This window comes from Triturus cristatus, chromosome 6 (assembly GCF_964204655.1).
Source record: "Triturus cristatus chromosome 6, aTriCri1.1, whole genome shotgun sequence".
In the NCBI taxonomy this organism is placed as follows: domain Eukaryota; kingdom Metazoa; phylum Chordata; class Amphibia; order Caudata; family Salamandridae; genus Triturus; species Triturus cristatus.
The window spans coordinates 1,664,105,386-1,664,128,999 of NC_140589.1; the positions used below are offsets into that span (position 1 = coordinate 1,664,105,386).

A 23,614-nucleotide genomic window follows, 5' to 3' on the forward strand; every position below is an offset into this window, starting at 1 on the left:
GCCCCTTCCAAATACCGAATCACAAATCTAAAAATGCAATTTGGTAACAAGTTACCTAATCGCATTTTGCATTTTGTAAGTCAGAAAAAAACATTTTTCCGGTCTCAAACGGCTCAAATCGGGCCGTTTACGACCAAATCTTTTATACATTTGGCCCCATAATATTTATTTGACTAACTTGATGTAGTTTGCACCCCATAAAGCATTTTGCAAAGTTCCGACAATTCTAGATGGCACTTGAACTGAAACGATCAATCTGAAAATGTTGTCAAGCTTTGGATGTCTGACAATTATGCCTTAACACTAAACAAACACTAGAATGTGACATACTGGCTGTCGATGCTCATATTATCAATCATAGATGGCTAGTTGTACAAATTTGTGAAACCGTTTCTAGTGGCGTTCAAATCAAGACAATCACGTGTGTGTTTTCCCAAATCTTTGGTTGTATTGCAAATATTGTTTTAATGTGTCATTTCCAACCCAAAAAAAAAATCCTAATATTGGATTAACAATATTTTTACGACGTGTTTTCTTTGACAGTATTTATCTAACATAACAAAATAAACTGCAATTTGCTGTACCTTTTTTACGAAACAGTTTATAAATATTTTTACAAAATGTATACAAAGCAATTTGCGATAATACATACATACTATACAAATGAATACAAATGAATGTATTTAAGCAAATATAGTCAATATCGCACTGACGAAAATGAACACTTCTTAAATGAAGTCAGTCTGTAAGGCCGCTCTATTCTAACAGCCAAATTATCCTAAACTCTCCAGGTAAGCTACTCACTGAAATTTCCAATTACAATTCTTATTCTTTATTTAATTTCTGCATCATCAATGAAACTGAAACATACATGAAGAATAGGCAGATCCTCACAATATCAGAGCAAAAGAAGAATACTGGATGCTCATCACATTTGCGTTATGCACACAGTTCGCAAAAGGACATTAACTTCAAGCAAATTGATTAAATCTCAGTCTAGACAGTGGAGACCTAATGTGTCTTTCTTGAGTATAAACTGCAGTTCGCTGTTTACTTTAATATAAACCTTCTGATGTTTCAAAAGCCAGAAATCTCTTCTGGATGTTTCAGGATGAATTCACGAGACAACATGGACAAAACAAAATACATTCTGACACATATTTTAAAGTGCATTCTGGTATTTTAAAAAAAAAGAGTCTTTTAATGATAAATGATACCTTACTATGAACAACTCGGACGTGACGCATGTACCCCTATGGTCACAAAAATACCTTCAAGTGTTATGTTTTATGGGAGGGTAGATCTCTTTCCAGGACTTGCATTTAAATATTTTGTATTGCTTTATAAAAGTATATTTAATCAAATCAACTCAGTGCCCTAAAGTTTGATATACCACCTTCTGCGCTATGCTTGCATCATGTAGACATAATGGCATTTACTGTAAGGCTTGAAATGATGCAGGTGTTTGCTGATTGAAGAGACACGCGTTTTCAGGCTTAATGAATACTTATGTGCACTGAGATGCAAATATTAGCTATCATTAACAGATATTTCAAAAAGTGAGTTACATACAGGGACACCAGACAAATAAAAATATATTTCAATGTATCCTCTTGAAAATTACATTTAACTTGAGTATGTGACTACAAGGGCATGTGGATTTTACTTTGACGCTATGATATTTTGGATTTGGAAAGAGGTTTCAAAAATTATGTACTCATACTTTGCACTACATTTTGTAATGTCACAAGTCAACTGCTAAGCATACACTTAGTGAATTGCATCATTTAGAAACCGTACACAAAACAGAAAAACAAGTACAAATTATTAGTCAACTGATACAAAAACACAACAAAATGAAGGGATAAATTCAACCCTAATGACATAACTAGCAGTGAAATATCACAATAGTTTGCATCAAAGTGGAAATGATGCAAACTTAAATACATTTTTTTTGCGACTAACACAAACTCAAAAACAGATTATCACAAATGTAATGTCTGTGCTGCGTGATAATATTGCAATTGGAAATTCTTTTCAAACTGAAACAAACACACACTTATTCTGCTTGAACAATAGAAGTCAGGTTGCTTCTTACTAATTTTACAGAGATGTCATCTAATCTAGCAATCTTTCTGTGCTCTCAAAAGAATGCATACCTATCTATCTATCTATCTATCTATCTATCTATCTATCTATCTATCTATCAGATCCAAAGGCATTGCATACATTGATTGCCCATGATACATTATGTTTTAGTTTGTTTTTCAGTCAGAATTGTCAAAAGTTCTTCCATTCTTAAAATACATTTTGTTTATGTTTATGTTGACTCGCTATAAAATGTGGAAAATTATTTCACAAACATGAAATACATTGTATGTATAACACATTTTGAAATTGCTCAAGCCACTTTCAATATGTTAGCTACATTAAAACTGTGTAAACATATTCTCATTAACCAAAACACTGAGCCTGAGTCAAAATGCTTTTCCTGACAGTTGCTTGTCTTCCTCCTGTCTTAGGTGTGAATTATTCTGGAGTTCCCATGCCTTATACGGAAAGCATTGTCTGAGGGTAGATGTATATCAAACCATGCATAAGTGTGACTCTCTCAGGATTTTCTAAGAGTAAAGCATTCTTACGTAGGGAAAAACATTTTGTATAAACGGAGTCTGATTCCCTAAGCTTTTCTACAACAAGAAATTAAATTCATTAGTTCCCACATAAGCCGTGAATAAGGTACAACTCATCACAGAAAGTGTTTTGCAAATCAGGTATGGAAACCCAGAGGTAATTCACATCTAAGACAGGAACATGACACAACTACTTACATAAAAAGCTTTGTGAATCAGACCTTTTGTGTATTTTGTATTGTTTTCATTACTTTGCAATTCTTGCTTGAAAGCATTTATGTAGTTTATTGTCCATTTCTTGCATGTATTGTTCGTCTGTCAGGTACCTTTCAAAAAGAAATATGGCATCAACTCAACTATTTTAGAAACTCTGAAGGAAAATGACATCAGGTGGATAAAAAGGAAGGCAAGATAAGCCTTTTGCTAAGCTAAATTCTGTCTTTTTTAATTAATGAACAGTAATAGAATTCGTGTTAAAATATATGCAAATGCAAACTTAATGAAGAACATTTGAACTAAAGCAAAGACAGCTGGAAGAAAACAAGACATAAGGTAGTCTCATAATATTTCAAAAGGGAATTAGGAATTTAGTTTATTAGGCCAACTGGTGTATGGATACAGACAGTGACACAGACTAAATCCAATCCAGAATTAAAACATCTTCTCAATAGTTGAGGGTTAGTAAAAATAAATTAAAGTAATTGACCTGTGACAATGTGCAATATATGATCAGATTTGAATGTACACTGAAAATAACAATTATGGTTAATATAATTCCAACCCGGTTTCTGGTTTCATACCATTCAAAAACAGGAATTGTTACTCCCTGAATTTCTTACTGTACTTCTTCATAACCCAGCTGTTAACCACAACCATGTCTGAAATCTATGTTCTTTCCTTTCACCAATAAACTATCTAAGTATTTGAACTTCTACTTTTAGCAGGCCATCACAATGCAAACCCTGCTGATTTACTATTTCTCCTCAACTCTAAAACCGTTCTTCCTATGGCTTCATGCTGCAACACTCCAGAATTAGAGCATTCCAACTTACCAATATGACAGCTGGTGTGGCTGATTTCATATTTTTAATAAACACTTTCCACTCAGCTGTAAAGCTACAAATATATCTAATGTAAATATAATATGTTACTAGCACGACCAGTGGTGTAACACAGGCCTCCGCAGCCCCCACGGTGCTGGGGGCTGCCCAAGCTCCAGAGGGCCCTCTCAGCACAATACTCTGGCTGGAGACCTCCTGATTGAGTCCGGAAGGGGCCCTCCACGTAACTTGCATGGGGGCCCCCTCAAGTTTTGTTACACCAGTGAACACGGCATATGTTACACAGGTAAGCTGTAAGGGGGACTGTGAGTGTTTGAGAGAGTGGCATATTTCATCAGCAAGATGTGTAATGAGTAACCCTACTTATTTTTAACAACAATTGTAGGTAAGTGGAAGCCATGCAATTGAGCAGGCATTTCATCAGCTTACATTCTTAGATTAAATATAATTACAACATTGAGTATTTACTAGCTTTGGTAAACCATATTTTCTAAATCGCTTTATGTTTGTAGAAGGCTCCCTAACCATTTCAATGTCTTTTCAAATTTCTCCCATATAGGAATTAAAATCATCAATAGCAATTCAGTGGAAGATTACAACTTTTCCATGAGGTTCACTCCAAAACTGAAACACCGGTGGAAATGTAATGCCTGTGTTGTTAGACCCTACCTAATATACTTTAAAATGATCAACTGCTCTATCAAGCAACAGTTTTTACTACATGACTAGATTCTGAGGCTGTGCTTGTAGATACATATAATGCTAATATTTGCATTCCAAAGAATCACACCCTTTCTTGAAGAACTCACATCTTCATTTGAGAGAGTGAGTATTTAAAGTGGTCTTCTTGAGATCACACATCTAAAGCAGCCATGCCAATATTTGGGGTAAAATACTCTCAATCCAAAGAGCTCCGCTAAGAATAATGCATCATCTCCTGCTAGATGTGTAAGGTTAAGGAGTAACAGACATTATTTCATGATTAAATATAGAAATGAGTACGCCACCAACTAATTGGTACCACTCTGGTGGATACAGATACACAATGCGTTCTAAAGCATGTCATATAAAATTCCTTAGCATCAGGTGGTGCCTCAATCAATTAATAATAACAAAGAAAATGTAAACTTCCAATTGAGCAACGTCATTGGTAGAGGAACAATCAAAATAAATAATATTAATTCATGCCAAAATTACTAAAATGATCTTGCCAGCATCCCTCAAACCCTAGTTCTCTCACTGATATATGCCTTATTCCCTTTTCATTACAGAGACAGATCGACAAGCTGACAAGCACAAGAGACAACCCTACGACACTTCACACAGGTAGATGGTTGGGCCTTAGTTAATTGACAGCATGGAGACCTCTATTTCTATGCATTTGGAATCAACTGGACCTGCTGTTGACTGTTTTACTAAGCTAGTATTTTGCCTTCAATAACTCAAATACTACGATTTGTAAATTAAAGAATACAACACGACTTTAGATAACTGTGTGTGTGTGTTTCTGTCCATCTGTCACTTGCTTTCTGGACCCCACTCCATAAAATGTTTCACGTTTCAAAATTGAGATTGAAATAATAGATTACAAACTACAATTACCAATCTTAAATATTTTATGAGATAGCGAACGTGCCATTGCTGTGATTGATTGGTAAACAAAACATTTTTAATAGCAGATCCCATTAATATTTTGGTCGTCTTCATTCCACTTTTTGAGACCAGGATGTTCAAAGGACTGGGAAATAATGTTATACATGGAATTTTAACTGATCACAAATTAGTCTGAAAACATAAAATCAATTAATTGGATAATAATAAATGTGCTCATATGAGCCCGTGATTTTTATCAGTACATCTGGCCTTTCATTTGGCTCGTGATTGTCAGTATCGTCGAACTCAGTGGCAATTGGGCCCTAACAGACTGCTTCGCAGTAACATTTCATTTAACTGGATACTTAGCCTCTGCCACAATGAATATTGCTTAGAAAACACATAACAATGAATTTCAGAAAGCCCCATCCAGTAAAAAACAAAAAGTATCAGTTGTTACGTGGCTTCGATATTCTTCACATATACTTTTACAGTGGCCAGCCTATTTTTTCCACGTTGTGCAGCTATTAACACTCTAAGATACTATTTACAGCTGCTTCTAAAACAGAGTCAGTTTCTGCAACACCTTGACCTCTATCTTGAATCATTTTCACCGGGCAACCTTCTTGTGATACAAGAGGTAAAAGGTGTGATATTTCTAAATCCATAGATTTACAACTGATTTCACCACGCGAATTCCTCCCATTTTCTTTCATTTCCACAATATGTTTAAATGCGGTTTCAGAACTCTTAGTAGGTACTCCTTCTTTTGGAGGTTCGTTACTACTTGCCATAGTGCCTGCAGGAAAATCTTCACTGGAAATGTTGGTTTGAAGGGAAAGCATACATTTCGTCTCAACAGCACCACAAGATGAACTAGACGGGTCGTTTTCTGGCTTTTTAAGTCTTCTAGAAAGGACTTCAGATTCCGAAAAACTTACATTGCACTCCGGAGGCTTGGCACTGCAAGTCTCTCCACGGGACGCGTTCATCTTCTGAATTCCAAGCGAAGAGGCAACGTTCTCATCATCCTTTGCTCTTCTACTCAGCGTTTCCGCCTTGGTAAGGAATCTTTGCGTTTTTTGTACTGTGGCAGTGTTATTAGGCACTAAAGGATGTGCGTCATGGTTCGTTAGTTCTGTGTTGCTATATGTATTTGGGTCTTTCTTCTGCAACCGATGTATGCAACTAAGAGTATTTATCTTGGGATCTCCGTCGCTGGATTCAGTTTCATTAACAGGCCTTTGGAGAAACTTGGACGAGCAGCAAAAGTCAGCTTGAAAGCTGTCTGAAAATGTAACAACACATGTTAGGGTCCGATTTATATACCAACTGAATAATATTAACATTCTGTATGTTTTGCACGTGTACCAAATCTGATTTACCAAAGTTTCAGAAGACATTTTACCAATATACAAAAACAACAATTGATGGACAGAATGCAGAACAATGTCATACATTCACCCCAGTACAGAGATCTGGGCCTAAATCCATCATTTTTTTGCTCACCATGCCATTCCAGTTTGAACCCAGCCATATGCAAATCAGTCTTGACCCTGTGCCCCATGGGAACAGTCCAGCCCGAACTGCCAAGCCAGGTCCTCCCTGGACTGGAAACAAGCATCCTAGGACCGGTTTCGGGCTTTCAGCCCTCATCAGCCAGGATAGCTTGATTCCAGTGGCATGGAGAGCAAGGGACTCACGTCTGAGCATACCCTTCCCACTCGGGGTGACAAATGCAAAAACAACAATTGATGGACAGAATGCAGAACAATGTCATACATTCACCCCAGTACAGAGATCTGGGCCTAAATCCATCATTTTTTTGCTCACCATGCCATTCCAGTTTGAACCCAGCCATATGCAAATCAGTCTTGACCCTGTGCCCCATGGGAACAGTCCAGCCCGAACTGCCAAGCCAGCCCATGAGGCACAGGGTCAGACTGATTTGCATATGGCCATGTCTAAACTGGGGTGGTGTAGTGGGCAAAAGAACGATGGATTTAACCCAGATCTCTTGACTGGGGGAGAATGTCTGCATTGTCAGCATTCCGTCCATCAATTGTTTGTTGTAACGCTTTTCGCCCTAAGTGGGATGGGTATTCCCAGACGTGGGACCCGTGCTCACTACGCCACTGGAGTCAAGCTATCCTGGCTGATGACGGCTGATAGCCAGAAACCGGTCCTAGGATGCTTGATTCCGGTCCAGGGAAGACATGGCTTGGCAGTTCGGGCTGGACTGTTCCCATGAGGCACAGGGTCAAGACTGATTTGCATATGGCCATGTCTAAACTGGGGTGGTGTAGTGGGCAAAAGAACGATGGATTTAACCCAGATCTCTTGACTGGGGGAGAATGTCTGCATTGTCAGCATTCCGTCCATCAATTGTTTGTTGTAACATTTTACCAATATACATCTAATTATGCAACTTCTAAACAGTAAAACAAATTTAAATGTTAAAATATTACGAAAAACAGATGATTTACAAAAATTACCACAATACATTTTAGGAAGGCATATTTAATCTCATAGAGTGAAAAGATGCCGTGTCCTGGAACTGTCTACCCTCTTCAATCTGAGAAAAAGACCAACCATCCCTTCCACGAAAAGTCCCCAACCCTTGAAACTGGCACAGAAATTCCCCCCTCACTTCCCTCCTGAAATCCTGTACGCATCTCTCTTTCCAAAGATTTTTTTTTTGTAGCTTTATATAGCTCTAGCTAAACCCGAAGGTATCCGAGTGCTTTACATGTTGTGAGAATAAGTTTATCAATGAATTACATGTAGGCAGTCCAAGCTGCTCCCGCGAATAAGTAGTGAGGCGGGGAGGGGGGAAGAGGGAGAAATAAAAAATCACTTACCTGCCGGCCGCCTGGCCGGCCGTTGCCTCTCTTCCGTCCTCTTCCTGGCTTCTGTTGGGACAGGAAGCAGGATAGGCTCCCATAAATCAATCACAATGCTGCAATGCAGCGTTGTGATTGGTCTGAGCGCTGTGGATCAGCGCTCAGATGGGGAATGGAAGCCTGGGCATGATCTCCATCCACGCTGTAAAGCAGCCTGGGTGGAGAACAAGCAAAGTGCGCATGAATGTTTGGCCGGCCAAATATTCATGTGCACTTAGGAGTGTGACACCACTCCTCCCCCCTGCACAGCCTAGCCCCGCCCCACAAAACTGCCCTAGCACAGAAAAAGATAATGATAATAATAAGGCATTATTACCATTTTATTTTTCCTTTTTTGCCATGCTGAGAGGCAGTGGGGCGACACTCCACCAGCTTAGCGGAGGAGCTGCCCCTGCATGCGGGGATTAGAGAGGGTCAAAATAGACATAAAAAGTGTAAAAATCATACATCATTAAAGTATTAGAAAATAAACACCAATCGTATATAACAGTAAAGCATTAAGGTAATGGCACTGCGATAGATGAGAGACTGAACACGTCAGACAAACGTATCGGAGGATCACGTCAATGAGGGTAATGTCTTTGAGAATCATAGATCAGTTAGTGTATGTATTGAAGTAGTTATTGAGCAACAGAGATTTGAGGTCCCGTTTGAAACAGAGGAAGGAGCGGTTGCAGCGGATATCTTTGGGGAGTGAGTTCCAGATCCTAGGAGCAGTTCCTGAGAAAGAGAGTGTCTGGGTGGATTTCTTCTTCAGACTGGAAGTATCAGAAGAGAGTTGGAGCTGCGTAAAGTCGGGCTTCTTCCTGCTCTAGAAAGTTTGGTTTCTAGGTATTGTTTTTTTTGTATGAAAGCCTTTGTGTGTGATGCAAGCAGTCTTGAAGATTCAGCTTCCTTCAATGGGAAACCAATTGAGACTCAAGAGGGCAGGTGAGATGTGATCAAACCGTTTAATTCCTGTGAGGAGCCTGGCAGTTGCATTGAGGACTACTTTTAAGGGGGCAGGGTGACTTTTTAGAGTTCCTGTGATGATAACATTACTGTAGTCAAGTTTCAATAGGGCTAGTGATTGCACTACCGATTTAAGATAGCTGGTTTAATTTTTTGGAGATGTTTTAGTGTAAAGAGCGCTACTTTGGCTCAGTTGTTGATGTGCTTCTTCATAGACATATTTTTGTCCATTGTGATACCCAAGGACTTTACAAAATTAGATAGTGAGAGAGAACAGTTTGGAGCGTCCAGGTTCTGCGCCATTCTTGTATTGGTAAGGGTTTGTTTTTTTGGGGAGAGGAGTAGTGATTCAGTTTTGCTGGAGTTGAGCTTTAGGTTATTGTTATTTAACCATGTTTGTATCTTGATTAATGTGGCATTCAGACAGCCGATGTCAATGGCTGAATTAATTTTGAAGAAGAGTTGAGGGTCATCAGCGTATAGGTGATATTTAACCCCTGATTGGTTCAGAATAATTGTGAAGCGTTCCATGAAGAGATTAAAGATGGCGGGAGAGAGGATGGAGCCTTATTGTACACCTTATGGAACTGGTGCAAGCTTTTGAGAGACAACTGTTGATTTTTAGGTCTGGCGAGACATTTAGTAAGTGGCTTCAGAAAATGCTGCTTGTGGCCTGGAGCTTTCCGTTAAGCGCGCGAGCAGAGGCGCCATCTGGCTTTACTCGCATCGCTCGCGGGCACCCTCTCTAGTCATGCGCATCGCTCGCGGGAGCGTGCGCACATCGCAAACCACTCGCCGACACCCTCTCTCGCCATGCGCATCGCTCGCGGGAGCGCGTGCACATCGCACACCACTCGCCAGAATTTCATTGATGTCCTTATCGCTTCCCACACCCCAGTGGCGTCACTATGGGGGTGCGGGGGGTGCGGACCGCACCGGGTGACACCCTCACATGGGGTGACACCAACAGTGTAGAGCAACCTAACTTTCAGGAGGAGGAGGTGCTTGTGCGCAGTGCGCACTGTCTCCTCCTCCGTGTCTGCGCGCGCGCCTCTCTAGGCTCGAGTGCAGGCGTTATTATCCCGGGGCCGTGATATCCGGTGCATGGCTGCCGGATGGAGGATGAACGCTGTGGTGAGACCCTCGTCCCACAGACTCCGGGTCAGGGGAAGTTCAGTCCTCCCAAGTGCTTCGGAAGAGCTGCCTTCTGCAAGCAGCGAGCGCCGTCCTTACTCTCGCGCTTCTGCGGCCGTGCAGGAATATAGATGGGGCCTTCGCTTAGTAAAGGTGCCCAGTGCACGTAGCCGCTGGCTCTGTTAATGAGAGGTGGGCGAGCTACCAAGCTATCAGGGAGAGCCAAGCCAGAGCCGAGTCAGGTAAAATATGATGTAGCCTCTCGATATTAAAAATGTATGTATTTGACATGCTTGAGAAGTTAACCGTAATTCACCAGTGTATGTGAGTGTATTGAGCGGTAACAGTTTTATTTAACATGAACTCCTCCCAGGCGCGCAACAGCTATTAGGCTCACCGTGCTTCAGCACCCCCCTCTACCCCCCTCGTGTGTCAGCCCGGCTGAGACAGCCTCGCGGGCTGGCGTACGTCTAATTGCAGCCGCACCCGAGTACTTCACTACCTGTTGGGTAACTTCAAAGAGACTCGTTATATTATTTCACAAATGTATACAACTAACGACCGTTGGCAAAGTCAATAGTTCTGACTTGTTGTCTGTATAATGTTACTTGGTGTATTATATGTCTGCATGTAATGATAGAAACAGCAACACAGCAGTCGGAGGGCACACTGTCTAGTTTAGGTGGTTTTAAGGCAAGCCCTTAATTGCATCGACCACGCCCCTTTGCGTTTTTTAATCCCACTTAAAGCTCTGCAAATGAAATGCGTCACCCAAACCCAGCACAGGTTCCAAATGTGAGTTCCCAGGCCAGAACCAGATAATATTCTCCAGCGCCTCGAGACGCCGCCCTCTGCAAGGAACACTAAGTGGATGCATGCAATCACTCACTCAACTGAAAGCCCCTCAACCTGAAAACAGACCCAAAAAGTAAGTCCATCAGCAGAACTGCACCTACGCAGCATGGGGAACCTCTAATTAAAATGATCCCGACAATATGGTACTAACTGCCTCTACCCTTCAGAGGAATTAGACCCTGCCCACGTGAGTTTGGTCAAAATTGCAGTCGATGCGTAACGGTCTATGAGAGCGGCTCCTCCCCCACATGAATGAGTGGTTAACTTCATGTCAGGCACTGTCTTAACCACCAGTTTCTGGGCCGCCCGCCAACGTAGTCCCCCGTCTGCCACCAACACAGCAGATGAGTCTCTCCTGCATCAATTGATATGATTGTGAGTGGTCAAGCGGTTATACTGCCTGTGCTGTGCGAGTTGTGAGTGACATCTTGAGCAGGACTGACGGCGGAGAAACAGTGGCTGCAAGACGGGGGTTCTCACTCTCTTTCCTCTCCTTTCTTTTATTTGCTTCCCAGTGAAATGGATCCAAAAAAGAAAATCACTTTTGCTGGTAAATCAATGACGTACTTTTCTGACATTTAATTCCAAAGTGCAGCATCGGGAATAAAAGTTTAAAAATATGAAAAATAAATAACTAAATAAAGTAAGACAGAGTGGTAGCAAACTGGCCAGATTAATTTTATTCACACCCAAACACATGAGCGCCACTTTTACAATGTTTGCCAGTGAAGCGCTATTTTTTGTTGTCTTTTGGCTTTGTTTTCCCTGGGCTTGAAACTAGTGCACCAATCCTGGAGGTACTGCAATGTGAGGATTGAAAAACAAAATTTGTACTGCTGCTCTGCATCTAGGGATGGTGTCTTTTTTTACCATACTGCTTACGTTTTGTAAGGATATAAGCAATGGCCATTGAAATGGGTCCATTCAGGGCCCTGTTGTCATGCCCCTAACTTTTCAGGCAAAAGCACTCACTGATTTCTGAACAGTGAGTGTAAAAGCGTTAAGGTAACCATGTTGTTCCTGCTTACATTTCACATGGTTTGCAAACTTTTTTCATTCCCTATGATTGTTTGCTTTTTCCAGGATGCTGTCACTTTTTTTTGTAAGGCCACACATTGCTCTTGCCCAGTGCGTAATTTAAATTGAGCCGCATCCAGGTGTTTATAGCAGGCAACAATTGGGTTGTAGTTGAAGGCAGTCTGAGTTTTTCCTCAGTGGGGCAGTATGGGGAGAGGATGTGGCACAATGGCCAGAGCTGCTGAATTTGGAACCGGAGAAGGAGGTTCAGCCTTAATAACCAGTCCACCAGACCACTCTCCTCAGAGAGCACTAGCTCATGGTAGATCTTAGAAGGCTTCGCAAGACATTAGAAGCCCTGGTGTCGTAGCACCAGCAGGTGGACCCCAGCATGACAAGTGTAGGTTAACCTTCAAGGCTTGTCCACCACTATTCATACTGAAGTTCACCTCCAGTCTTGCAGGTAGGCCTATGAAGCAGCACACCCTAAAACAACAGTGACCCTGTCACTGGGATTACAGGACCCTTGAGAAGGGCCAGCTCTAGGGCAGTGCAACAGGTGTGACCGCACCAGGTGCTGACTTTAGGTGGAGGCATCATTTTTGCAAGTATATTATGGTTTTAAAAGCGCTTGCTGCCTCCTTCCTCCTTCCTGGCCTCCAGCAATTTTCGGGAACAATAAAAATGTCATGATGACTCTGGTGATTAATGTTCTTCCTAGAGAGAGATCGGAATTTTGTCTAATGGAAGATTTGGCTCATAGAAAGGTAGCTCAGAGGGTTAATGTACCTGCTGCAAAGAACATGTACCATGCAGATCACAAAGTGCACATAATGTAAATAGGCCAGTGGGCTACTGCTTTTGTCAGAGAGATCCTTTTGTTACTTGCAGATTATAAGTTAAAATCCTAACATAGAACAGTGAGCTATTAACTGTCATCTACTCCGCAGCAACACAAGTCACATTTTTTATTAACTTTTGATACATTTGAGCTACAAACAATTTATTCGTTTAAATGGTCAGATCATGCTGCAGATCTTGCATTATGAGGCAAATATGGCGGAGCCATTATTATTTAGAAAACATTTGCAAACTAGGATTTTTAGCCATTCATGTTTGAACTGCTGTTTTGGAAAAGGGAGAAGTGCTGATGACAGAAACTCCATGGCTCGGAGACAAATGGCTTGTGCTTCCACATTTTATCGTATTTGGGGAGATACTGTGATTAGAAGCGTATCCCACTTTGTGAATACATTTTACTGTCAATAACTCCTCATAACCTTAAATAATCATGTGTATCCATTGGTTGATAAAACTGGGCAGTGAAACCAAACAAATACAAAAAATTGGGATGTTTGCGCATTCTGGTCACACCTCTGGCTCCGCCCACTGATCAAATCCTTGGGTTATTCCCACCCTCTGATTCTCCGCCCACAGTTCCCTTACTTTTTCCCCCCCACTTCTACCACTGATATATCATGTTGATGGATAGTGGGAACACCACACCAGTACAAAGTACCATACCTATGATATTATAAATTCCAATAAACTGTTGACTAGCAGGTAGCCCACTGTACAACCTGATTAATGAGTCATTATCAAACTGTTGTTAACAGGCACATTTTGTAAATATAGGACCTACATTTACAAACGTTACTAAGGATTCTGTATGGTCCCGTTATTTGCCAACTGTGTCCACTGGCGGACTCAGAGCGTAGGAGGTCCATGCGGTAAGTCGTGAAGGGGTGACACCATGAGTTACCCGCACCGGGTGACACCAACCCTAGTGACGCCACTGCCACACCCTTCCCCTTTCAGCGATGGCCGCCCGATATGACATGCAGTGACCGGAAGGTATTGGAGCGCTTTACATGACCCCCTCTGTGTTCGTGCTATGACCTGCATCCCCTGTAGTCTCTGTCCAGGATTCTAGGGTTATGCCTCTCTAGCGGACGCCCATCAAAAGAGAGGCTAGTTTGCTAAGCCCAGCTGCTCATGCTGCAACATTTAAGCAAACACACTGTATATAATAATTACGAAGCAGCTAACATGATTAATACCACTAGATGGCACCAGAAGGTAGATCTGCTCAGTTCCCGTTCCTTGAAGGACTTTTTTTTTAAACAAAGAAAAACAAACCTTTTCTGGGGTCCGCAAAGTGTTCCGACATGCCCTACTGTGCTCAGGTCTGGTGCTCAGTATGGGGGACTCCATGTCCCTGGTGGTCTCTAATCCTATCTGTGTTCACTGCTCAGCTCAGCCCCCGGCTCCCTGCCACCGCTGATACTTGTTTTCTTCTCTCCGTTTTGTAAAGCGGCAGAAGTTTTATTGCCCTCCGAGGTGGGCGCGCTCTAGATTGATACATTACCAGCTGACCGGGGGGCGGGGCCTTTGAGAAGTCCTCGAGCACTTAGACACTACTTACGTCCACAGGGAACAGTTGTTTGATAAAAGCACCGACAAGGTAACGTTTTATTCTTTTTGTGTGCCAAACGAGGGCAGACGCAGAGAAACATTTCCCTACATCAACACACGTCTTTTCCAATGAGAGTCGACGTCACTTTTTAAAAACTGATGCCGTCTTCGACGTCACTTTTTAAAAACTGATGCCGTCTGTTGTGATCTGCTCAGGTAGTGAGAAGCCCCTTGCAGTAAATACAATGTGCCAGCGTGTTAAAAAAATACCTGTTTCTGCAGCGAGCGCAGTTGTAAGCGGTGCAATGTCCAGTTAGCGCCAGCATCTGCCTGTTGTTCCACATAATCTAGAAAAAACCTCTGGGTAAATGTTATTAATCGCACCTGATAAATCCCACATCACACCGTATGAGATTTCACCAGGTGAAATGAATGCTGACTACCCCTCGGGGGCTGTCTCACTGGCCTGGTGCCCCCTGTTCACCCCCCACTTCCATCTGACATTTCTAACAGCTTTTTCACGGTCTGGATTAGGTCTCCAAGCTTTTTTGTACTGGAGTTACTTATGCTCAAAGAAGCGCATTGACAGCTACTAATATTCCTAGTATTGTATAATTTCAATTTTTTATATAGCGCCACTTTGCAAAGATTGCCAGTGAAGCGCTCCTTCCTTTTTCTCTAATTGTGCTGCTCTGCCGCTGGGCCTCTTCCCCCTCTCTGTCCTCCTCTTCCTCTTACTCCGTCTGTCTGTCTCTGTCTCGCTCGTCCTCACTTGCTGAAAACCATAACTTCCACAAATGGCTCTCTTGCCTACATTCCACATGCTTTACTTAATCTTGCATTCCCTATAGCTGTTTGCTATTTCCAGGATGTTGTTACTTTTTTTTTTGTCTAGGTAGCATATTACTCTGGACACCCCTCCCTCATACCCTATTCCTATTTCTAGTTGTCTAGTGCCTCGAGTCATACCAATGGAAATAGCGCTATGCAAATATCTTCACTCCACAGCATACAAAACAAGCATTGGCATAACCAATAGATCTCGACTTTGGGACCTTATAAGTGTTTAGCCATGCAACAGTTGATGTTGTTGCACCACAGATATTGTGCTGCATAACTAAATACTTTATAAGGTCCCAAAAGCGAGACCTGTTGGCTATGCCAATGCTTGTTATTGGTTGAAAGCAGTGCTGTAGATAGGATGTGAACCATCTCAGGACTGTGCCATTAATGCCAGTGCAATTCTTGAGTGTCTTGAGTAAAGCTGAGTGATTTACTGTATGAAATGGCGCAGGTAGATTGAGGTGGATTAGGGGACAGGAGTCACCTTCATCTAAGGTTCTGTTAATGTCATCTGCTATATTCAGCATAGCAGTGTGCTGCAGCTTTTTCCAAATCCAAACTGGAATGTGTTGTGGGGGTTGAATTTGTCTATGTGTTAGTTGAGTTTAGCAGGACACACTTCTCCATTTTTTTGGCTAGGAAGGGAAGGTTGGTGATTGGTCTGAGGTTGCCGAGGTCGTTGGGGTCTGCCCCAGGCTTTTTGAGAATGGGTGTGGCTTGACCTAGTTGGAGGGAGCCAGGTAAACGGCCTGATGAAAGAATGGAGTTGATGATTTTGGTCCAAAATGGGGAGATGCTATGGTTGAAGTTCTGTACTAGGGTGGAGGGATCAGCAGTGTTAGATGTGGGCTATTTGGGTGCGATTATATTGAATACTTCTTCTTTAGTCATAGGAATGTGAGAAGTTGGCCTGATGTATGATGTCACTAGTTCTAGTGTACACCTTATATCAGTCCAAATACCCTTATGGTGATTGGTTGTAAAGTCAACCTTATAGACCAGCTATCCTAGTGGTAGCATGGACAAGAGCAGTCTTAGGCTAAACTCTGAATGGCATGTGAAGCCAGCTGTGATAACATATATAATCCCTTGAATACCAAATGAAAGGACACCACAACAGATATATATATAAAATAACGAAAAGTTTCTTACCTGTCGGTGTAGTTTTGCAGCTTGAAGATCTTTCTGGATTCACTATGCTGGGCATTATTCCGCGATCTTGTGGTTGGGTCCGGATTCGTAGTCTTTTCTTTGTTTTTTTTTTTTTTTTGTAGCCCAGGTGGGCGTCGACGTCCACCATTTGGTGCACCTCCCGTGACGTCGTCGTGCTTCCTGCGGAAGTCCCACCTTTGGGGCGCCATCTTCGGGTTCTTTTTTCCCTGTTTTTTTTTTTTTTTTTTTTTAACCCTAGGCGATTGATTAATCCTTTTGTCCATATTTCTGTACGTTTCCACTTCTTTGATCCTATCCATTTCACCCCCTCTTCCTCCAGCCTCATCTTCCTGGCGGAGGTGGGTGGGTTCGCTAGTGAATCCAGAAAGATCTTCAAGCTGCAAAACTACACCGACAGGTAAGAAACTTTTCGTTTTGCAGCGTGAATCTTTCTGGATTCACTATGCTGTGCATAGACTTTGCAGCGGTTTTCCTATTTTTGTGGTGGCTGGGTGGAAGATGATCGCTGGTCGTTGAAAATGTGTTGTAGCACCTTCTGTCCGACCTGTGCTTCCTTATTCATTTGAATGTCCACGCAGTAGTGCTTTGTGAACGTGTGCACAGATGCCCAAGTTGCTGCGAGACAAATGTCTTGGATGGGCGTGTTTGCCAGGAAGGCAACTGTGGCCCCCTTCTTCCTTGTGGAGTGAGCTTGGGGCCCCTCCGTTAGCTCCTGTCCAGCCTGTTTGTGACAGAATTGAATAGTGAGGGCAATCCACCTAGCGATGGTGCCCTTGGTCACTGGTCTACCCATGAAGCTAGTAGCAAAGGACACAAACAGCTGCTTCGACTTCCTGAGTTCCTTGGTTCTTTCAATGTAGTGCATCACCGCTCTTCTGGCATCGAGGGTGTGCAGGGCCTTTTCTGCGTTTGTAGTCGGGTTTTGGAAGAAACTCGGTATCTGGATACTCTGATTCATGTGGAACGCCGACACTACCTTGGGCATGAAGTGTGGGTCCGTCCTCAGGACTACCCTGTCTTTGTGAATTTGAATGTAGGGCTCCTGTAGCGTTAGTGCTTGGAGCTCGCTCACCCTGCGTAGTGAGGTTATGGCCACTAGAAAGGCAGTTTTCATCGTCAACATTTGTAGAGTGGCCTTGTGAATGGGTTCAAACGGCGCCTTCATGAGCTCCGTCAGAACCACGTTTAAATTCCATGCCGGCGGCGGCAACCTTTTCGGGGGTGCCATTCTTTTGGCTCCCTCCATGAATCTCTTCACCACCTGCGAGGTGAAGAAACTTCCACCCTTCTCACCTCTGGTGTAGGCAACGATCGCTGCTAGGTGTACCCTTAGGGAGCTCGAGCAGAGGTTACTCTTTAGAAGGTGTGTGAGGTACCTCAGCACAGTTGAGTCTCTTGTCATTCTGTTTTGCAGGCCCTTTTTCCTGCACCACACCGTGAATCTCTTCCACTTTGCGCTGTAGCACTTTCTTGTAGTAGGTTTCCTTGCCTCCCGTAGCACTTGCATAGTGCTCTGAGGTAACCTTAGGTGTGCGAACTCTAGGTCTTCAGGAGCCATGCTGCTAGGTTGAGTGTCTCTGGCTCTGGGTGCAGGACCTCCCCGTTTTGCATTGAGAGCAGGTCTTTTCTCCTCTCGAACCTGTACGGATTGTCTTGCGCCATTTCTTGAATCTGTGAGAACCATGTCTGCCTCGCCCACTGTGGAGCCACCAGGATCAGAGTCATGTTGCTGGTTCTGCACTTGTCGAGCACTCTGTGCAACAGGGGTATCGGTGGAAAGGCGTAGGCAAATGTCCTCCACCAGCTTATCCATAGGGCATTTCCCTTGGATTGCTGACCTGGTTGCCTGGACGCGAAGCTTTGGCATTTTGCATTGTGGCGTGTTGCAAATAGGTCTATTGTGGGAGTCCCCCATCTCTGGAAGATTTTCTCCGTTTCCTGGCCATTGAGCTCCCACTCGTGCGATGCTGAGGTCTGTCTGCTCAGCCAGTCTGCCTCCACATTGTCCTTCCCTGGTAGGTGAATCGCCAGTAGATCTATCTTGAGAGGTATGGCCCATCTCCAAATCTCCTGAGCTAGGGATGAGAGGGGAAACGACTGTGTCCCCCCTTGTTTGTTGATGTAGAACATCGCCGTGGTGTTGTCTGTCTGTACCAACACCCTCTGGCCGAACAGGTGTCTCTGGAATGCCTTCAGGGCTAGCAGTATCGTTTTCAACTCGAGGTAGTTGATGTGGCGGACCGCGTCTGCTGGAGCCCATAGACCCCTCACTCTGAGGTTGTCCATGTGCGCTCCCCATCCCTTCTGCGATGCGTCCGTGGTAATGGTCATTGTTGGGCTTGGTGGTGTCAGGCTTCTCCCCGTTGTTATGTTGTCTCTGTTCCACCAAGTTATCTCCTCCTGCACTGCGTGCGTAACAACCACTAGATCCTCCCAACTTCCGTTTGCTTGTGACCATTGCTGTTTCAGCCATTCCTGGAATGGTCTCATGTGCAGGCGTACATTCGGCACCAGCTGGATACAGGACGCCATCATCCCCATCATCTTGCTCACCGCCCTCACTGTCAGAGCTCGCCCCTTCTGGTAGAGCTGCGTCTCCTTCAGTAGAGCATCTGTCCTCCTGTCGCTGGGCACTACTGTACTGTTGAGGGAGTTGATCTTTGCCCCCAGGAAAATCTTTACCTGTTCCGGTTCCAGCGATGATTTTCCCCAGTGGATGGAAAATCCCAGATTTGTGAGGGTGTCTGTTACGCGTTTTGCGTGCCTCTCGCACTTCTCGCGTGAGTTTGCCTTGACCAGCCAGTCGTCCAAGTAGGGGTATACGTGTATTCCCTGCTTTCGTAGGTGTGCCGCTACCGCCGACAGGCATTTTGTAAAGACCCTTGGCGCTGATTTTAATCCGAAGGCCAGGGTTGTGAACTGGTAGTGTTCCTGTTCGATGTTGAATCTTAGAAGGCCCTTGTGCCTTCTGTTTATTGGGATGTGAAGGTAGGCATCCTTGAGGTCCACGGTGACCATGAAGTCCCCTTCTCTTATCTGTGGCAGTACCTCCTGCAGTGAAGTCATTTTGAACCTTTGCGTTCTGATGAACTTGTTTAGGTAACGGAGGTCCAGTATGGGTCTGAGGTCTCCGTCTACCTTCGGAACCACGAAGTAGTTTGAGTAGACCCCTTTGTTGCGTTCCCTGAACGGCACTGTCTCTATGGCTCCCTTTTGTAGGAGTTTCCGCGTTTCTTCTCTGAGTATTGCCAGTTCTTGGGCCGATCTCTGTCTTCCCTTCGGCTTCCTGTTTGGAGGTCTTTTCTCCAAGTCTACGCAGTATCCGTACTGCACGATGTTCCGTATCCACTTGTCTGTGGTTATACGCCGCCACTCCTGAAGGTAGAACCTCAGCCTTCCGCCTACTGGTGACGTATGCTCGTAGGCTCTTGAATCTTCTCTTCCCCCTGATGACACTTTTTTGCGCCTCACCCTTGGGGACCTTATGAGGGTAGGCGTCTTCTTGCGTGCTGAGTCACTTCGAGGAGGGCTGATCGCCCCCTCTCCTCCTTTGGCCACGTCCGTTCCCTCTACCGCGAAAGGACTGGCCCCGAGGTTGATATTGCCAGCTTTGCTTCTGCTGACTTTGTCCGTGACCTTCGCCCTGCTGACCTTGTTGGAACGCCTGGTGCGACGTCCCCTGTTGGCTTCCACCCCTACCGTAGGGTCTCCTCGAGGGATTTCCTCGTCTCATTCCCCTCAGCTGTAGGGCCCCCATGGACCTCGCTGTCTCGTTTTCCTTCTTGAGCTGGGTGAGCTTTTCGTCTACCGTTGCTCCGAACAGTGTCTCTCCGTTGAAGGGGGTGCCAAGGATGTTGTTCTGCACTTCCGGTTTGAATCCCGAGATTCTTAGCCATGCATGCCTCCTCTCTGTGACCCCTATGGCCATGAGTCTTGCTGAAGTCTCTGCCCCATCCAACGCCGTCTTTATACAGGAGTTGGCGATGTTCTTGCCTTCATCCACCAGGTGAGAGGCTCTCTGGCGGTATTCTTCGGGGAGGTGCTTTACTAGCTCCCCCATCTCATCCCAGTGTTGGTATTGGTGTCTATTGAGGAGTGCATTCGAATTCGCCATGCGCCAGTGCATTGCGGCGTTCCTCTCGACCTTTCTGCCTGTGAGGTCGATCCTCCTGCTCTCTTTATCCGGAGGTGGGCCCGAAGTTGCTGGAACGTTGGCCCTTCTCCTGGCCGTGGAGGCTATGATGGAGTCTGCGGTGACGCTACCCTTGATGTAAGGTGGGTCCAGGGAGGAGTGCTTATATTTCTTCTCTGTCCTGGGCGTGATCGACCGGCAGGTGGCAGGCTCCTTGAAGGCTTCTCTCCCCTGGTTCATCACGCTTTGTAGCATGGGGAGGAACTGACTCCTAGTCTGGATGGGGAGCAGTGTTTCGACGAGAAAATCGGCTTTCGGCCTCTCCTCGTCGAGTTTGACGCCGAAGGCCATTGCTGCGCTCTTCACCACCATATTGTACACCCCGATGTCGTCGGGTGGCGAAGGCCTCGAGGGGTACGTGTCCACTGGCTCTGTTAATGAGAGGTGGGCGAGCTACCAAGCTATCAGGGAGAGCCAAGCCAGAGCCGAGTCAGGTAAAATATGATGTAGCCTCTCGATATTAAAAATGTATGTATTTGACATGCTTGAGAAGTTAACCGTAATTCACCAGTGTATGTGAGTGTATTGAGCGGTAACAGTTTTATTTAACATGAACTCCTCCCAGGCGCGCAACAGCTATTAGGCTCACCGTGCTTCAGCACCCCCCTCTACCCCCCTCGTGTGTCAGCCCGGCTGAGACAGCCTCGCGGGCTGGCGTACGTCTAATTGCAGCCGCACCCGAGTACTTCACTACCTGTTGGGTAACTTCAAAGAGACTCGTTATATTATTTCACAAATGTATACAACTAACGACCGTTGGCAAAGTCAATAGTTCTGACTTGTTGTCTGTATAATGTTACTTGGTGTATTATATGTCTGCATGTAATGATAGAAACAGCAACACAGCAGTCGGAGGGCACACTGTCTAGTTTAGGTGGTTTTAAGGCAAGCCCTTAATTGCATCGACCACGCCCCTTTGCGTTTTTTAATCCCACTTAAAGCTCTGCAAATGAAATGCGTCACCCAAACCCAGCACAGGTTCCAAATGTGAGTTCCCAGGCCAGAACCAGATAATATTCTCCAGCGCCTCGAGACGCCGCCCTCTGCAAGGAACACTAAGTGGATGCATGCAATCACTCACTCAACTGAAAGCCCCTCAACCTGAAAACAGACCCAAAAAGTAAGTCCATCAGCAGAACTGCACCTACGCAGCATGGGGAACCTCTAATTAAAATGATCCCGACAATATGGTACTAACTGCCTCTACCCTTCAGAGGAATTAGACCCTGCCCACGTGAGTTTGGTCAAAATTGCAGTCGATGCGTAACGGTCTATGAGAGCGGCTCCTCCCCCACATGAATGAGTGGTTAACTTCATGTCAGGCACTGTCTTAACCACCAGTTTCTGGGCCGCCCGCCAACGTAGTCCCCCGTCTGCCACCAACACAGCAGATGAGTCTCTCCTGCATCAATTGATATGATTGTGAGTGGTCAAGCGGTTATACTGCCTGTGCTGTGCGAGTTGTGAGTGACATCTTGAGCAGGACTGACGGCGGAGAAACAGTGGCTGCAAGACGGGGGTTCTCACTCTCTTTCCTCTCCTTTCTTTTATTTGCTTCCCAGTGAAATGGATCCAAAAAAGAAAATCACTTTTGCTGGTAAATCAATGACGTACTTTTCTGACATTTAATTCCAAAGTGCAGCATCGGGAATAAAAGTTTAAAAATATGAAAAATAAATAACTAAATAAAGTAAGACAGAGTGGTAGCAAACTGGCCAGATTAATTTTATTCACACCCAAACACATGAGCGCCACTTTTACAATGTTTGCCAGTGAAGCGCTATTTTTTGTTGTCTTTTGGCTTTGTTTTCCCTGGGCTTGAAACTAGTGCACCAATCCTGGAGGTACTGCAATGTGAGGATTGAAAAACAAAATTTGTACTGCTGCTCTGCATCTAGGGATGGTGTCTTTTTTTACCATACTGCTTACGTTTTGTAAGGATATAAGCAATGGCCATTGAAATGGGTCCATTCAGGGCCCTGTTGTCATGCCCCTAACTTTTCAGGCAAAAGCACTCACTGATTTCTGAACAGTGAGTGTAAAAGCGTTAAGGTAACCATGTTGTTCCTGCTTACATTTCACATGGTTTGCAAACTTTTTTCATTCCCTATGATTGTTTGCTTTTTCCAGGATGCTGTCACTTTTTTTTGTAAGGCCACACATTGCTCTTGCCCAGTGCGTAATTTAAATTGAGCCGCATCCAGGTGTTTATAGCAGGCAACAATTGGGTTGTAGTTGAAGGCAGTCTGAGTTTTTCCTCAGTGGGGCAGTATGGGGAGAGGATGTGGCACAATGGCCAGAGCTGCTGAATTTGGAACCGGAGAAGGAGGTTCAGCCTTAATAACCAGTCCACCAGACCACTCTCCTCAGAGAGCACTAGCTCATGGTAGATCTTAGAAGGCTTCGCAAGACATTAGAAGCCCTGGTGTCGTAGCACCAGCAGGTGGACCCCAGCATGACAAGTGTAGGTTAACCTTCAAGGCTTGTCCACCACTATTCATACTGAAGTTCACCTCCAGTCTTGCAGGTAGGCCTATGAAGCAGCACACCCTAAAACAACAGTGACCCTGTCACTGGGATTACAGGACCCTTGAGAAGGGCCAGCTCTAGGGCAGTGCAACAGGTGTGACCGCACCAGGTGCTGACTTTAGGTGGAGGCATCATTTTTGCAAGTATATTATGGTTTTAAAAGCGCTTGCTGCCTCCTTCCTCCTTCCTGGCCTCCAGCAATTTTCGGGAACAATAAAAATGTCATGATGACTCTGGTGATTAATGTTCTTCCTAGAGAGAGATCGGAATTTTGTCTAATGGAAGATTTGGCTCATAGAAAGGTAGCTCAGAGGG

General features: G+C 44.3%; 1 protein-coding gene across 6 annotated transcripts in view; it reads right to left on the reverse strand.

The window, feature by feature from the left end:
- BICRAL (BICRA like chromatin remodeling complex associated protein) overlaps positions 1-23,614 on the reverse strand; it is an 834,654-nt gene that overhangs the window by 24,589 nt on the left and 786,451 nt on the right. For 2 of the 6 annotated variants that reach the window (XM_085612820.1, XM_085612819.1), the window contains one exon: positions 425-6,575. The exons of 1 other annotated variant lie outside the window; for it this stretch is intronic. In XM_085612820.1, the coding sequence (XP_085468946.1) occupies positions 5,815-6,575 (761 nt within the window). In that variant the 3' untranslated portion in view covers positions 425-5,814. Of the gene's footprint in view, positions 1-424; positions 6,576-23,614 lie in introns of those variants that run through there. 3 more of the 6 variants (XM_085612821.1, XM_085612824.1, XM_085612822.1) reach the window with 3 other exon arrangements.